This window comes from Leptosomus discolor, chromosome 6 (genome assembly GCF_034619465.1).
Source record: "Leptosomus discolor isolate bLepDis1 chromosome 6, bLepDis1.hap2, whole genome shotgun sequence".
NCBI classification, from domain to species: domain Eukaryota; kingdom Metazoa; phylum Chordata; class Aves; order Leptosomiformes; family Leptosomidae; genus Leptosomus; species Leptosomus discolor.
Genome location: NC_141396.1, coordinates 55,837,348 through 55,854,927, shown reverse-complemented (window position 1 = coordinate 55,854,927; position 17,580 = coordinate 55,837,348). Strand labels below are relative to the sequence as shown.

The following is a 17,580-nucleotide window of genomic DNA, read 5'->3' as shown; positions in this document are numbered from 1 at the left end:
GCATCTTTACACTGCTCATTATAGGTAAGTGCACTAGCAGAAGATCAGGGGTTTAAGCTACATATTTTTTTGCTTTCAAAGCAGAAAAAATTGTATTAGAAGAAACTGTAGGACATCCCAGTTTGTGATAGTAATAAGCATATTAGGTTAGTTTATAGGTTAGTTTATTTTCAAATACTCACACAAAATAAAAAAAACATACTTACTGTAAGAATCCCATGCCATAAGCCAACATCCTTCTTGAAATCTAATACATTCACAATTGTTTCAGCTGTCCAACAAAAACAAAGCAGAGTTTATTTTTTAGAACATGGCATTGACCCAAGGCAAACCCACTCAAAGGAAGGAAGCTTCAGTATAACATGACTGATGACCTCAAAGCTTAATTTTCACAGTAAGTCTCCACTGCAGGATTTGTATTGGCTAGGAAATTATCTGTATGTCTCAGAAAGGTATTTTAAATGTGTGCGTATTTTCTAAAACCAATGAAAAAAAAATCAGGTTTTTAAATCTAGAAGCCTTTGACACAGATCTGTGTAAAACATAAGGAGCCTGGTGAGAAACAAATTACAATTCACACCTGATTTTAAGGATGTAGCCAGGTAAGCGTACTCCATACCTTCTGTGTATCCACATGCCTGGGTCAGAGCTTGGCAGTGTGTCAGCAGTGCAATCCTTGTCACAGTCACCCCAAGCACACTTCCATCTTTACAGGTTTTGTACTAAAAAGAAATAAGCAGGGAGTGAACGTGCAATAGTTGCCCTACTTCCATTATTACATTTAAAGTGTTTCCTATGCAAGTGAATGATGGACACATCTAATGACTCTATTTTAAGAAGGCAGCAGTACTGAGGAGTTTGGGAGGCTTTTTTTTTTGTTAAAAGACACTTTTTTTTCAGATAGGTTCTATCTTTTTGACTGAAGCTTCCCAGGCTTGGTATCAGAAATCCATCTGCTGTTCGAATACAGGGATTACGGAAAAATAATTCTAACAATTCTGATCATGTTATTGACTAAAGGACTGGCTAGATTTAGCAGAGGATAACCTAGTTCAGTCTGCTCAGTGTTCACGTTAGATTTTATAGGCCAACCAATAAACCTGATCTTCTCTCTTCTGAGTCTTGTAAGGCATGGGATAAGAGCTGACTGCAGAGAACTTGCTGGGTGCTGTTATAACGATCTATACACATACAGTCTGAAAGACACAAGCTCTTTGGTCAGAAGAATACAAAAGAGTCACGAGAAAGCTGCACAAAATAGATGTGGAATGCAATAATTTTTGCAACTTTATGCAACAGTCTGAAAACTATCAGTGGCAATTAAAGTAAATGAAATATTTATCTTTCCCCATGATAAAGATAATCAGCAAGATTGAAAATGGAGGCATCTCTGCTTCTCTAGCTCAGTATTCTAACTGCAGGAAGATAGGAAACACCTTTGTTCCATTCATCTGAACTTATTCCCTTTGAATAATCATTTAAATTCAACACTAACATCACTGAATTCAAGGCATTTGAGTCTATGCAGAAGTAGGAAAAAAGAATGCAAAAAAAAAAGAAAAGACAAAAATTAAACTTAACAGCATTGCTAATTTTCCCTTCCTGATGCTGGTCTTTTCAGGGGAGTGTGACTCACAAAGCAGTAAGTGATAGGCAAGCACTTGAACAAGAAGTTCCTTCTCTTTCAAAGGGTCTGAAGGTTGTGCTATGAGAACTGAAGCTTCACTGTGAAACTTGCTGTCTATCCACCTCAAGGCTAGTGGGCAAGCCCACAGTGTAAACGAGACCAAGACTGGTCATGGCAAGTTTAATATAATAATGTGGAAGCCACGCAGATGACATAACATTAACGTTAGAAACCCCCAAAACGCAATTTAACATTTCATTAACTTTTCTGAAATCAGTATCTAGTATAATTTATTAGAAAATATGACTTATTAACAGGCTAAAACAGGATGTTCTTTGCTTCTGTGACTAGTGAGTGAATAATGATGTTTACCTAATCCAGAAGTGCCATATGCAATGATTCAAGGGGAAGATGCATCTTCATTAACTCACCTCGATGTAAGCTGTGTCATTGTTTGCATCCTTGATGTGTGGGAACCAGTCACGAGGAGGCTTGGAGAGGTGTTTAGACTCTGTGACAAACCACAGCAGCTTTGGCCAGCCTGAGGTACAAAGAAAAGTCAGCTTTTGTCGAGCTTCTGCTGGATAAGACAAAATTCTTCTCTGCCAGAGTGTCACTGTAACTTGAACATTGCTTCTTTTAAACCGCAGCGCGGCACAGGAAAGATTTTCCAGCACAGCTTTCTTAACATGGCTATTGTGGCCTTCACAGACAATCCCTGAAGAAATGGCTGGGCAGTTTAAGCTCTTATTGACCCAAATAGTTTATTACCACTCTCCTGTCAGAGGTCACTGTCGCTACCACTTAGCTACAGGACTGAATTGTATGAACGCTTCTCATCTACTGCAGTACTATGTCCGTTGGTTTGATTTCACTTGCGGCCACAGACGATCTCCGCAGCCCAGCTGAGCCAGTGGAGAACCCGATCAGGAGCACTGGTACTGCTCGGCAGCCACCAGGCGGGAGCAGCTATCTCTACCAGCCAGTGACACATGGCTGGGGCAATCGTGTCCCAGCAGCCACAGCTGCTCCTGTGGCAAGTGTTTCATCACGGGCCTGATCCTTGCCCACTACAACTAAACAATTGCAATGACTGTTAGCATAGTAAAGGACCAGTGGTATCCACAATAAGCAAGGGTTAACTTACCTTTAAACTGTGGTATCTCCCCTGTGGGGCTCTTAGGCAGTCCTTTATGGCATGCGTCGCTAGTCAAGGCCACAGTAACTCCACAGCTTCCAAGCAAAAAGCCTATTTGCTGACTTCCTGCATCCTAAGAGATGACAAAATAAAAGCAATACACAGAACTGATTAGAAGTGATTACAGGCTGAAAACATTGTCCTTTGGCGCATTATCTTGAGAGGAAAACAGTCTCTTTTGTTCAAGGAACTTAGCAAAACTCATTTGTACATAAACAAAGGAATTGCACAACCTAGATATCCTCTTGTCTGTAACAACGTAAATCATAAAGAGAACCGAAGCCATCAGATGGTGCCTGCTCTCACATCTCTTCAAAAATGATGAGCGGCTGAGAGGAGTGGCTGATGGGCCCAGAGGGTCATACCATGCAGAAGGACTCCTGGAAAAATGGGCTGACAGGAATCTTACAAAGTTCAACAAGGGCAAATGCAAAGTCCTGCACCTGGGGAGGAACAACCCCCTGCACCAGCATGAGTGTGGGGCTGAATGGCTAGAAAGCAGCTTTGTAGTAAAGGACCTTTACTGGTAGAAACCAAGTTGAACGTGAGCCAGCAACGTGCCCTGGCACAAAGAAGGCAAATGGTAGCCTGGGCTGTGTTAGGCAAAGTATTGACAGCAAGTTGAGGAAGGTGAACCTTCCTCTCTACTCAGCACTGGTGAGGCGTATCTTGAGTGTTGGGTCCAGTTCTGGTCTTCCAAGTACAAGACACGGAGCTACTGGAGAGAGCCACGTGAAGGGCCACTATGATCATTAAGGAACCGGAGCACCTGTGCTATAAGGAAAGACTGAGAGACCTGGGACTGCTCAGCCTAAAGAAGAGGAGGCTTAGGAGGGATCATATCAATGTGTACAAACATCTGAAGGGAGAGTGTAAAGAAGACCAAGACAGGCTCTTTACAGTAGTGCCCAGTGACAGGACCAGAGGCAATGGGTACAAACCAAAACAGGGGTTCCCTCTGAACATCAGCAAACACTTTTTTACTGTAAGAGTGACTGGCACAGGTTGCTCAGAGAGGCTATGGAGTCTCTATCCTTGGAGATACTCAAAAGCCATCTGGACTCTGTCCTGGCCAATCTGCTCTAGGGGGCCCTGCTTGAGCAGGGAAGCTGGACCAGATGACCTTCAGAGGTCTCTGCCAACCTCAACCATTCTATGATTCTCTGACAATTCTAGGAAATAATACGGGTTATAGATGCTTCCATGTGGAGACAGCTTTCAACCCTTACGATGCTATGATGGGCATACAGTGGTGACAGTGCCACTCTTTATGCTGATCTAACCTGATTTGTCAATATCCATTTCATTGAATAGTTACAGACACATTTCAGGAGCACTAGATAGTCAAGTGCTCATTAGAGAAAGCACATTACATTTTACTTTCATCAAGGGGATATAGGCAGTGAGGCTAAAATATCATGTAATGATTTTCAATCCTAGGCCATAGCTGTTCTTCAAGAGATGCTGTGCTTCTACCGCATTATGTCTGCTTTATGTATAGTGTCTTGTCATGATTCTTTCATGAACATCTATCCACGAGGCTTTTCAACAGAGCAAAGCTCTAGATGTAAATGCACACAGAAGTATTAACCCTTTCTTCACAGAATGTTTCTACAGAAAATAACCTACAGACTCTCAAAAGATCAAATTAAAATATCTTTCAAATCAACCATAAAGCACACTTAACCATGGAAGCAACCAGAAATACAAAACAGCTGCCTTAGTCTATTGTTTTATTCAAAGCAAAACTGTATGGTGGAAAGAAAGCCCCAGAGCCTATCTGACTAAATTTAATGCAATTTTAATGTAGTCAAATAAAGCCATCTAAAATGGGGAAGCAATGAGATCAGAGGAAAAACAAAAGCTCACTCGCTTTCCATATCAACTCAAAATATGTATGTGGCACCAATTATCAGAACTTTGATAGCCAAGCGAACAAAGTGGGACATTAAACTGATCTGTCAAAACTATGCTATGTAACTCCTTCCATCCAGAATTACTGCATTTGCTTTTGCTTACTATAACCAGAATGCATATAAAACCAGGAAGAATTGACAAGTTACCTTTTCAGGAAGGCTTTTTAAAATTAAACTTGTTCATCATCTTTTCCAATTAAAAAAACAGACAAGGAGAGTACCCTTTGAACAACAGAGAATAATACTGGTGAATCCATAAAAAACATTTTGGTGAGCATCCTGTCAACCCCACCGTACCCACACCAGGGGGGCTTCCAGGACGAAAAGGGCTTTGTCAAGCATTACTGTCCTAACTGACTCTTGTTTTAGCTGATCCATATTTATGTTGTCAAATCCCTGGGACAAGTGCTTAGCTAGATCGGTTCCACATTAGGATGAGACCTGGTGTCTCCACTCCTGGAGTCTGCTCAACGGAAGGAAATGTGGGTGCTTGTACAGTGCAGGAGAGATGCCTCTCCTTGGAGGTCCTTCAGAAGGAACAGCAGGAAGATGGGGGCTGGAGTGCTCCATGGAGAACATTGCTCCTTGGGCAAGACATAGCCTCTGAGACTTGCTACTCTAACGTATATAAAGGGAGGTCATCAGCTTCTTAAAACATCAGATCCATACTATCATTACCCAAAATTTACCACTAAACTAAATATAAAAAATGGTCACCAATGTATGTGTATGTATGAATTTCTAACTACCAATTAAAAAACATATCTATTTCATAACTGAATGCAGCAACTACATCACTCTCAATTAAATTAAAATGTTGTTGTAACTGTATGCCCTGTAAAAGGCTGCTAGCAAAGTGTTTCACCACTGTACCAATAAAATGCCGATTCTCAAGCAATAAAATTCCATTTAATGCAGGACTTATAAGCAGAAACTAACCTGATAAATTCCATTAAGAAATCTAACATACGTAAACCACTAGAAAGTATGGACCTTAGAGCATCAGCGTATCATGGCCCTGGGGGATGCATCAGTTAAGAAATGATCTGTCAAGCTCTTCTTAAAGCAAAACAAAACAACAGGAAGAGGAAACTTGTATTAACAGTTTGAGTTTTTTCAATAACACAAGAAAGAATGACTATGCTTCCACTTAGTGCTGTATCAACGGGTTTAGAGCATTTCCACATAAATATTCACAGAACCATGGAATGGTTTGGGTTGGAAGGGACCTTAAAGATCATGGGCAGGGACACCTTCCATTAGACCAGATTGCTCAAAGCCCCATCCAACCTGGCCTTGAACACTTCCAGGGAGGGGCATCCACAATTTCTTTGGGCAATCTGTGCCAGTGTCTCACCACCTTCACAGGTGAATCTAAACCTACCCTCTTCCACTTTGAAACCATTACCCCTCATCCTCTCACTACCCTCCCTACCTTTCCTGTAGGCTCCCCTTAAGTACTGGAAGGCCGCTATAAGGTCTCCCCAGAGCCTTCTCTTCTCCAGGCTGAACAACCCCAACTCTCTCACCCTGTCTTCACAGGGGAGGTGCTCCAGCCCCCTGATCATTTTCATGGCCGTCCTCTGGACCTGCTCAAGCAGGTCCGTGTCTTTCTTATGCTGAGGGCCCCACAGATTCACACAGCACTGCAGGTGGGGTCTCACCAGCACAGAGTAGAGGGGGGGAATCACCTCCCTCGACCTGCTGGCCATGCTGCTTTTGGTGCAGCCCAGGATGCAATTGGCTTTCTGAGCTGCAAGTGCACATTGCTGGGTCATGTTCAGTTTTTCATCCACCAGTACCACCAAGTCTTTCTCCACAGGGCTGCTCTCGACCCACTCATCCGTCAGCCTGTATTTGTGCTTGGGATTGCCCTGACCCAGGTGCAGGACTTTGCACTTGGCCTTATTAAACTTCATGAGGTTCACACAGGCCCATCTCTCCAGCCTGTCAAGGTCCCTCTGATGGCCTCCCTTCCCTCCAGCATGTCGACTGCACCACACAGCTTGGTGTCATCGGCAAACTTGCTGAGGGTGTGCTCAATGCCACTGTCCATGTCACCGACAGAGATGTTAAACTGTGCCAATCCAAATACTTACCCCTAAGGTACACCACTTGTCACTCATCTCCACATTATTCATTCATTTGTAGTAGTTCACACACAAGAAGAGAGAATCATGTATAGATTACTTCATACAATCTACTCACATGTTAGAGTTTCTAATAACAGACTGTTTTACATCAGACAACCCTATATTAAAGAGCATTAAAATCTTTGCCCCATTCTTTTCTTTATAGTTAATTCTTTCATTTGAAAGGGTAACATAGCTAATCAATTATGTGATGAAACACTACCACAGGAGATTGGAAGAACTTCACTATGCATGGACAATAGCCACTGTGTTTTACAGACTTTCAAATCCTATCCCATGACCTTGATGTCCACACTAAATCCTTCCTCACAAGAAAAAAGCAAATTAAGATGCTGAAACAGAGTTATTGTGACAGTTGAGATAGTGTTCTCAACTTCCACAGGAGCTCCAGTTGAGGATCTTACAGTACGAACACAATAAAGCTTTCTGGCAGTCTGCTAGTCTGTGTCCACCATTTCCACTTTCAGTCTCAGTCTCACATGTCCTAACTCATTATCACTGCCTCCTGCCTGCTTCTGGTAGCTTCATCCTGACTTAGAAGCAAAACGTACGGCAGAGAACAGAGACATGAAGAAGGGGTCGACACCCCTTGCCCCATGCGGATGCCCCACAGAAGCAATTTTTTCTAACTGCTCAAGTGGTGCTGAGCTACTGAACTGACAGCCAGGAGGTAGAAGACCTGAAACCATCTCAAGCTGAGAGCCTTATACATCCCACAGAAACAGCACAACCTTATCTACGCACTCAAGCACATAAACACGGTAGTCTTGCTGTTCCTCAGACCTCAGCGTGATAGGCCCAGAGCCGTGAGGACCTTGGGTAGTTTTACTAAGTTTGAAAAATGAAGTTTGAGTTGAAAGTGCAGTCATTTGCATGAAGCAGTCAAAGCTTCCATGTGGGCCAGGAAAAAGACTGCTGACTTTAAAGGCATTGATTATTTCAGATTTCAGAGACAAGCTATCAGCATCCCTTTTGAGTAATGCAAAATGAATGTCTGCAATGCTGAAAACTGCTTTGTAAGTAGAAAAAAAAGCAAACCAAATCACCTGTTGCCAGAGGAAAAAAAAAAATCCTTCCCCCTTAAATAAAATCACTCTCTTGCCTGTAAAGGGAATAGATTTTCAGGATGCACTGTTTTGTCAGCAGAGTTATTTGCTATTTTGGTAATTTATGCTAACCTGCTACTTTGGCAACCCCCCACTTGCCACAAACACTTTATTTTGCTTAGTTTTGTGGGGGTAGAAAAAACCTCAGGGAGCCAGTGAAGACCAGGTGAAACAACTCAACCAGCACAGTCCCAACCGCAGACGGGGAGAGACTTGCCAGTGATGCTCATTGTCAAATCCTCCACAATTCACAGTTTGAAATGACACATAATGCAGGTGGAAGGCAAAAGATAGAGCTGAGGTACTGTAGCATGAGGTTTGAGACCAATTGCTGACTTTGGAAGTAGCATTTTACATTTCTTGAAGGCACAGCACTTGCTGAGGTACGAAAAATGAAGTCTGCATAGCTTTAGACTGTGTCTGCACACACCTAGAGAGATCAATCTTTCAGATGAAGCGAGCTGGAAATCCGCTCGGCTGTAGGTAGCCATTCAAAGTTCTCTAAAGACTTTTATTAAAGGTTCCCTAAAGGTTTTCACCAGTACCTGGAGGCAAATTGTCTTCTTCCTGCTGCAGACAGTGATAATTCATTGTCAGGATAAAAAAATCCCACGTGTGGTTGCATTTCAGCATGCAGTTAATGTCATTTCTATAATGCTTTGTGAGAGTATCTGTGTGAAACAAAACAATTATGATCCTTTCTCTGTGAGTGAGAGTGCATGTCCTTATCTAATACGGAAGGAAGGAAGGCACAGCCTGTGCAAAGGTTGGCCTGATAAAGGTTACTCCTGTCCACTTGCAAATCCCAGACTGCTTTCAGAATGAGAATTATGTTGTGAAACACTGTGGACTGAAGTAATCTTGTTTTCTGTTACAATGCTTATTTGAGCTCCATTTGCCCTAACAAAAATTTGCTAGTAAAGAACAAATAGGGCAACCGTAAGATATAGAGGCCAAGCATCCCCAGTTCTGAACCAAAAGCGAAAAGGCATCAAGGAAACTCTCTATTTTTAAAACACAAATATCAGAGACCTTAATAAAAATTAAACACAAAGCAGATGCAATCTTTATAACCAGCTTTAAGATGAACAAATCAGCTGTCTCCTCAGTCAGAGTTTTGGTGTCTGGCTGTAATTTGCACATGAAATCTGCAACTATGAGCAGTCTTAATGTCCAAAAGTCTTAATGAAGGCAAGACAGCTGTTATTTCTGGGAGGGACACTGCAAAAAACGTGACAAACTCGCTAGGAAACTACCATTTCCTAACCTTGAAAACACAAAAAGAAAATGCAGACTTGAAAGGATCTGAGATTCACTGTGGCCAGCTGAGCAAAGACCTGTCCTCAGTGTCCAGCTGCCAAAGCGTATGAAGAGCTAAGGATGGGCACAGAGCTTACAGGGGTCCAGCGGTGTGCACCAGGGGCTCATGTTGGTCTGAGGGAACTTGTATTCTTTGGAGGGACTGGAAGACTATGCCACCAAAAAGAAAATATATAACATTCTCTGAATATTTTAAATACAATGGAGAAAGAGATGCATTGCCAAAAGATGTTCAAAAGTACGTAGAGCTCCAGTGTTTCTGACACGCTACAGTCCAACAATGACTAAAGCTGAGAGGAAACAGAGCTTCTTTTATCTCAGGCCCTGAAACATTAGGAAAGACGTCAAGGTGTATTTTCTTCGGAATACAATTCCGCCTTCAAGACTGGGACAATTTCACTGTCTTTAAAGAGATATAACTCTCTGGCTACTGTTAAAGCTTTCATAACATAACTTCTCAGGATTTAATAAAAAGATCTCCTGAAAATCAGTTTTTACCCTGTATGAAGCATCCTTTAAAAAAAAACAAAACACAAGTGTCCTGCAGCGGGTCTCTCTGTATTTCCTATAACAATACATAGGCACATTCTTTCAATAACACTGTCAGACCAGCATCTGGAAGAGCACAGAAAAGCCTGCTGGAAGCACACATAGCATTAAATCTAACAGGCTAGGAAATAGTGTTTTGACTAAGAAATAGATTTTTACATGCTTTCATGTCATACCCTGCTACAAATACTCACCACCTCTGACAAGGATGCCATAAAGATCTATGTGGGATCGCATTCTCCATATGTTCACAGCATGTGATTGAGCATAACTATGAATGTGCTTGGAGGACAAAAATGTTATTTTAAGATTAAAACTGATTAGCTCCCCTGAATGCATCAGAGCAGAATAATAATAATTTTCATGGCACCCATCAAATCAAAAAAAACATTAACTTAAAAATTCTAAAGAAAAATAAATAGAAACCATAGTTTTAAATCTTTTCATAAGGGAAATAATAAATCGCTGTTTGAACTAGGACTTGACATGTTGAAAATCCCATATCATCCACTTTGATGTCACATTCTGTGATATATAGTTTGCAATTTACATGATATCACACATACAATGAAACCATTTGTAATACTCCAGCTTCAGATAAGATTAACAAAAGTGGCAGCTCTGAAGGAAGAGATGTTGTCTAGAACATACTATTTGCTAATGGTTTGGGAAACAGAAAATACTTGGAGAGAGGGACACTATTGTAAAAGAACCTATAGCCCATAATCCAAGGATAAGGATTAGTCATAAAAATTTCAGAGAGTGTTCACGATGTAGGCATTTCAGTGGTATTAATACAGGGAAAGAAGAAATAAAACATGCTGTTTGTTCTGTCACTACAATGACCACGGAACCCCTGACTGCTGCTTCTAGAATAAAGAGTTAGCTTTGATGTACTTAAAAGAAAGCCTGGGATTTCAGTTTTTAATTTTAGATCTGATTTCTCAAGTCTAAAGAGCCAAAACCATGCTGATGTGAATGCCAATTTCCAGGTCTTTGCTGAACACCAGGAAGCATTCTGGGAATAAAACTAAACTGGAGAATGCTGCGTGGTTGCTGGGTATTCAGGCAACCCATCCCAGATGCCATGTCAGACAGGTCTCCTGAAGTCCCCGGGGGAAGTACAACTAATTCTAGTGTTCACAGAATCATAGAATCATAGAACGGTTTCGGTTGGAAGAGACCTTCAAGATCATCGAATCCAACCTTTGTCCTAGCTCTACCAACATCACTAAACCTGACCCTAAGTACAACATCTACCCGTCTCTTAAACACCTCCAGGGATGGTGACTGCACCTCCCTGGGCAGGCTGTTCCAATGCCTGACAACCCTTTCAGTAAAGAAATTCTTCGTAACACCCAGCCTAAACCTCCCCTGGTGCAGCTTGAGGCCATTTCCCCTTGTTCTATCACTTGTTACTAGGGAGACAGACCCCCACCTCGCTACCACCTCCTTTCAGGCAGTTGTAGAGCATGGTAGGGTCTCCCCTCAGCCTTCTCTTCTCCAGGCTAAACAGCCCCAGATCCCTCAGCCGTTCCTCATATGAGACATGCTCCAAATTCTTTACTAGCTTGGTAGCCCACCTCTGTACCCTCTCCAGCACAAAGGTGAGATACAGAAGGAAAGGGCGAGGAGAGATGGGCCCTCACCTAAAAACAAACCAGAAAAAAACCCTGCCAAAATCTTAAAAAAATAACAGTCATGCTACAAAGAAAAGGGAATGCACACAAAATATATGGGCTGGTAAAGCAAAAGCCTCTACTTTCATATGGATATAGATGTCTGGAGAGTAATACGTAAGTCAAAAGGCTATCTGGCTGCAAACATTACTGCTTGATTTTAAACAGCCAGGCACAAAAAATTTGCACAGAGGTGTGAAAAACTCTTCTTTATGAAAATGCAGAACAGTATTAATGCTGCTAATGCAAATTTTTAATATTAAAAGTGTGCTCATAGTATAACTGCCTGAAATAGCTCATCTTGTATCAGTTTATTACTCTGTAAGTCTGTACTAGCCTATAATATAATTGTTGGTCTATTTCTTAGTTCACATCTGTCTTCCAAAAAGTAAACCAAAAAATGTCCACTGCCAGAACGTACTGAAGCATGTAGAAAAGAGAACAAATGATGGGAAAGCATAAAAGAACAGTCTAGGCCATTGTGTGATGACACAAATGACATCTTCCCACGGATGCCAGAAGCAATCCACTGCCATTTGACCAAGCAGAGGTATTCCTTCTGGGACTACTCAGAATACAATTTTCATCTCATTGTTTCCACTCCAGTTCCCTTTCCATATAAACAAATGCAAAAATATTTGCAATAGTATCTGCTGTGGGATTGCATAGTTTTATTTATAGATCAGAGATCACGTTGCTTTTTTAACTGTATCACTGACATCTCTGTTATTGTTTTATTAATTTGATATTTAAACACTATGGAATGATCTTGGCAATAGTTAAACAGTCTAAGTCTGTAGATATTCCTCTACATAAATATACAAATATATGTATGTGTAAGTGTATATTTATATATCCATATATACACACATTTTTAAAAAAAACCACCCATGAGGTTCAGCCAAATTGGGGTAGGTTACTAATCTGACATAGAGTATTTACTTGGACAGCTGGATTTTATAGTTTCCTGGATGGATGTGATATCAGATGTGCCAAATAAATCAAATTTACACCTAGCCATGTACTTGAAAATGTGCATTAAACCTCGGAAAATAGTAACAGGGAAAGACATATTAGATTTTTTATCCCTCAAAGCCATGTTGCTTTTTTTTTTTTTTTTTTTTGTAGAAGAAAAGCAGACTGACCCATGTGAGCACTCTGTATGATCTTAAAATGTACTTGGTCTGCTCACCTTTTTGGATGCCTTTGAAATCTCTGATTCATATTGAAATAATGCACCACATTATGCAACTGCCTCAACCCATCCTAAGGTCCTGCACTCACATGTGACAGCATGGCAATAGCCTGACGCAAATGCGCTGTATTTCTACTAAAATCATTATCCTTATTCTATAGTCATGTCCACCTCTCAGCGCTCTCAAATACAACATTTTAGAAATAAAATAGTATAACCCTATTGTCCAGAGCAGGTGGACAGGTTGAGGTCCCATCCTCTCTACTTGCATGGTCTTTCTAGCTCACCTGCACCTTTCCTCCAGTCTTAGCCAGCTAAGCTGGGGCACCTCCTGGCTCCTCTTTTTCTCGGTTTGCAGTGTCCTTTGCTCTGCTCAGCTACTCACATCTGCTCAAGCTAGATCATGGCCTTTCGTTGTCTCATCCACTCACTTTCTCCCATCTCTCTCTACTCCTTCACCAGTTCAGCAAACCATCCCTTCCTCCAGCCCTTCTTTCCCTGCCAGCTTCTGGTTTCACCATGGCAAGGACCCACCACAGATGCTGGCCAGGGCATGGGTGAACATAACGGAGAAACGTTAGATCAATTCAGGTTCTCAGAGATCAGGAAGGTTCAAACATGTTCAGTTATGAAGGAATCTCCAGATGTTTTTGGCTGTTAAATTGCTGTGTGACATGTGCAAACTGCAAAGCCTTTATGAGGGCTCAGAAACTTGTTTTCATGGCTTTTCATTCAAAAGGCAGGGTACTTTCCATGGAACAAAGATTTCAGCTTCTGCTCCAGGGTGCTGCAATACCAGAGCATTTCAAAGAAAAGCCCTTGACAATTAAAAAATTGAAAATGTGAGCAAAGCAATGCATTTCCCCAGTCCTTCCCTTCAAAACACCTCATGGCTTCAGTCAACATTTTCCAAAAGAATTTAGTTTAAAGAAGAAAGCTTGTAAGGATTAAAGAACACACTTTGTGTGGACAACTCCAGACCAAATAATTAAAGTAAGGCATTCTTAGTGCTAGGTAATAAAAAAAGGGATTATATAAGGGGATATCTGGGACAACCTTACAATAGCCATTGTGGCCAGTCATGGTAAAATTAAGCGGATATGACAAAACCAACTTGTAATAAATAAATACATTTTGCTGTATTTACAGCCTTCAGGGCATACATTCTCAGAAAAAAATGCAAGTTCAGTAGCATCAGTGTAAGCTTCCCAGCTGCGGCTCACCTACACCACTGAGCCCCCTCCCCTCATGGCCCCCAGGCATTCTTTCTGGCTGGGACTGCTGTGTCTGCCTACCAGCCCTTCCCTAGGATACATGATTGAATCTCTGAACCAACACCGGACATGAAAGGCTTTAGATTAGCAATGGTCAGTTTCGTCTATGAATGTATGTTCCACGGCAAGAATTCCCAAACTGAATTTGTTCAAGTGCCGCCCTTGGCAGGGATAACTGCGGTGACAGAAGCTTTGCGACACATATGCACATACAGACATAAGAGAAGGCATTTCCATAACTGCTTTGAAGCAGCATACACAGCACTAGTGGCATTATAAGATAGCTTGGGTTGCAGGGACAGGTGGAAAATCAGCAGTTGTTGCCAATGAGTCTTTGTCAGTGGCCAACACCAGAGTGCTTCGAAAGGCTACAAAGATAATCCTTCTAGGACCGGCAGAGCTGTTCCCTTGGAAAATTTTCCTCTCCTTTTCCAGACAGACCTGCATTTGCTGAAACTGCAAGCATATCTTGAGATTTTCCATCACAGAAAAGAAGGAACTATATATAACTCGCCACACAGCACTATGTATCCTCAGATTCAGTGCTAGTTAACCACAAAAATGCTATGTTCAGTTGTGATTTGTTCTGACATAAGTTTTAAAATGCAGTACAGAAAAGAAATTCAGTTCCCTACCTTTCTTGTAAGTGGCACTTCAATCGGGACGGGGACAACTTCCGCAAGCAGGCAGCCATAAAATGCTACCATGAAAGCAGCAGGATCATTGTTAGGAAATACGAGTGTTACCTGAAACAGAGAGACGTATGTTAAAAATGTTTTATCCCAGATTTCAGATAATGATAATTGGAGTTTCCATGCTTCCTTTTGGAGAGAGATGATTACCAAAACATTTCTATGATAACTATTCAAATACCTAATGAAAGATGAATGAGGAATCAGAAGGAATTTATTCTGATAGGTATTCCTTCTGTGAACATTTTCACTTAGGATGTAGTTAAATATTTTCATGCTGTATTGTTTCCTACATTGACAATACCTTTCATCTGGTTCTCATTTTACGATTGCTTTACTGATGCTAAATAACCAAGTAAATGGAATTAACAGAATTTTACATTCTAATTTAATAATTTGCTTGAAGTTACCAAAACAAAAGCAGATCTGTGACCAATTCAGATTACCCAGTTACCATTATGTCAATCATTAATACATTATATTTTGTCTCACTACGCTTTGCCTCATTCATTTGCCTCAACAATTTCATTTTAGGACTGGACTGTCATCCAAGTGTAGACGTTTCTGTGTACTGTGTGAATACAAATAACTGATACCTTGAGAAGCAAATGTCACACCCAGAGCTGGCCATATAGCGTGCCACCTCGGCCTGGATTTGCTGAACTTCACAGCTTCAGGGCTAGGGCCAGGAAATTATTTAGATAAAAGAATGTAAAAAAAAGCTGGCAGCAAATCACCTGTGCGCTCATTAAGTGCCCTTCTTTCCTCAACGTGCTGAACTGTGCAGCTTACTTCTGCGGGCACTGCAGACAATGTCTCAGATCGTCCAGGGGCAAAGGGGAGGGACAGGCAAGAGTGCACGGTCTTACTGAGGATCCAGCAACTTCAGAGAGCCCACAGCTCTCCTTGAGAGGGCAGGGAATATTACCGCTCTCCCTTACTGTAAATGACCTCAGAGGCTGTATCTTGTCTAATTTTTGTTTTGGTTCAGTCAGATGGATGTTCTCAACCCATGTCTTCAACAGCTGTAATGCAGCTGGTAACTACCCTGCACAGTCAACTGAAGTGGTGTGCAAAAGGCATGGCGAATGATTTCAAACTTAATTCCTTTGGGTTTACACCCAGGATCAGAGTCTATTATTATAGCATCTTACAACTTGCTGAAACTACTTAATAACTCTTGATTTTGACTGCTTTGACATTCGTAGGAGTTCTGTGTTTCAGTCCCTCGAAGTAAAATTATCATGGTTTCATATATGCTCCAAGGTTCAGTTACTGGACATTATAAGCATTTCAGAGTTTTCACATGGCTTCAAAGGTAGTCGTCTTCCATAGATTAACTTGATTTCTGCAAACCAGAAGAAATCTAACCAACCTTGTCCAAGTGGGTCCAAAATCTCTGTTTTCAAGCTGAAGGCTGTAACTTTGTAACTGTTTTAGAGAAACTTCAGAGAAAATGTATTGCTACTTTATTTGCACACTTGCCCATGAAACCAACTTCTGGAGGTGGCTGTACAGGGCTTACTGTATGCATTCTACGTGCACATACCATAAATAGCCTCAGGAGAAATGGAAAGGGATTTTGCTATGTACACTGAGGGGGTGGCAGAGTTTGCTGAGCCCAGCAAACATCTGAAAGATGCTGAAAGATCCCAAAAGATACTTTGAGGATTCTTCGGGTTTGTGCTGGTGTCTGCTTACGTAAAGGCAGCTAAAGTTTGGCTGGGAATCTTTGCAAAGGAGCTGACAGAGGTGAAAAAATCTCACTGAAGTCCAGTGGGAATGAGGCATAAACATTAACCACTAACAGACCTGTACCAAATAAATAACTAATGTATGTAAAATCAAAAAAGATATAAAAGCAAAGGAAAACAAATCATACAGTGTATATTACCAGATGAGAATCTGGTTATCTAGTAGATATTTAAGAGGGCAAGCTTAATTTCCAGGCAGCTGTCTAGGGTGACACAAGGTTAAATTTCTGAAGTTACTATAGAAGGCAAATGCAGTTTGCCATGTACTATAATAATACTAGAAACAGGGAACGAAATGCAGGCACATTCATTTATTTTTTTGGCTCAGACAAAGAATTTAAGAGGTGATGTAATGGTAGACATGAAAAATAGAGATTGTATTGATAGAAGATGCTTTTAAAGGGAAAAAGGCCTTTCTGAATTTTATATAATATTAACATAAGGGAACAATTACACTTTCATTTGGAAAAGACCAGAAATATATGCCTGTATTTCATTTAGTATTTAAAAAATACCTTTAACTGTTGTCACACAAAATACATTACTTAGAATAAAAAGCCATCTTCAAAGAGGTCAGAAAGCTTTTATGTTATTACAACAGGGGCGTAACAGCCAGAGTAACAGCCTAGAACATCAGAAGCACAGTAACACCTCATCTTCAACATGAAATTGCTTCAAACCATCATGTTTCTGTTACACAGGGATGCTAGGCAAGATGTTTTTACAACACAAAGCATATGCTTTCAGCACTCAGCTATAAACATTTGTTTCACTGTAATCTAGGTGGACTTATTTTAGAAGAGCTGCAATTTGTTCTTTATGTGTCCTGCCCTAGCTAAACTTCCAGCTTTCAGCCTGAATTATCCACAAATCCTTTCTTAATGATAGGAGATGCCAAGGCTGCTGCAGTAAATGAATGAAGATGGGCAGTTAGCACACATTAGATAGGGAGAGATGCACATTGCCCATATGTGAATTTTATTCCTTTTGGAGCTTTCTGGGTGGATTGTTTTGAAGCGTACACTTGAACGACTTGTTTCTTCTGCTGTTGCTTAGAGACACACTTGTAAGTCAACTAAAAAGAGATTCTTCAGGTCCTCCTCCTGGCTGAATGCCA

At 41.1% G+C, this 17,580-nt stretch overlaps 1 protein-coding gene across 3 annotated transcripts in view; it reads right to left on the bottom strand.

Annotated features, from left to right (window-relative positions):
• DIP2C (DIP2 acetate--CoA ligase C (putative)) overlaps positions 1–17,580 on the bottom strand; it is a 319,080-nt gene that overhangs the window by 77,849 nt on the left and 223,651 nt on the right. For all 3 annotated transcript variants that reach the window (XM_086467405.1, XM_086467406.1, XM_086467408.1), the window contains 5 exons: positions 14,653–14,763; positions 2,775–2,898; positions 2,059–2,168; positions 620–722; positions 207–271 (listed from right to left, as the gene is read on the bottom strand). In XM_086467405.1, the coding sequence (XP_086323531.1) occupies positions 207–271; positions 620–722; positions 2,059–2,168; positions 2,775–2,898; positions 14,653–14,763 (513 nt within the window). The remainder of the gene's footprint in view (positions 1–206; positions 272–619; positions 723–2,058; positions 2,169–2,774; positions 2,899–14,652; positions 14,764–17,580) is intronic.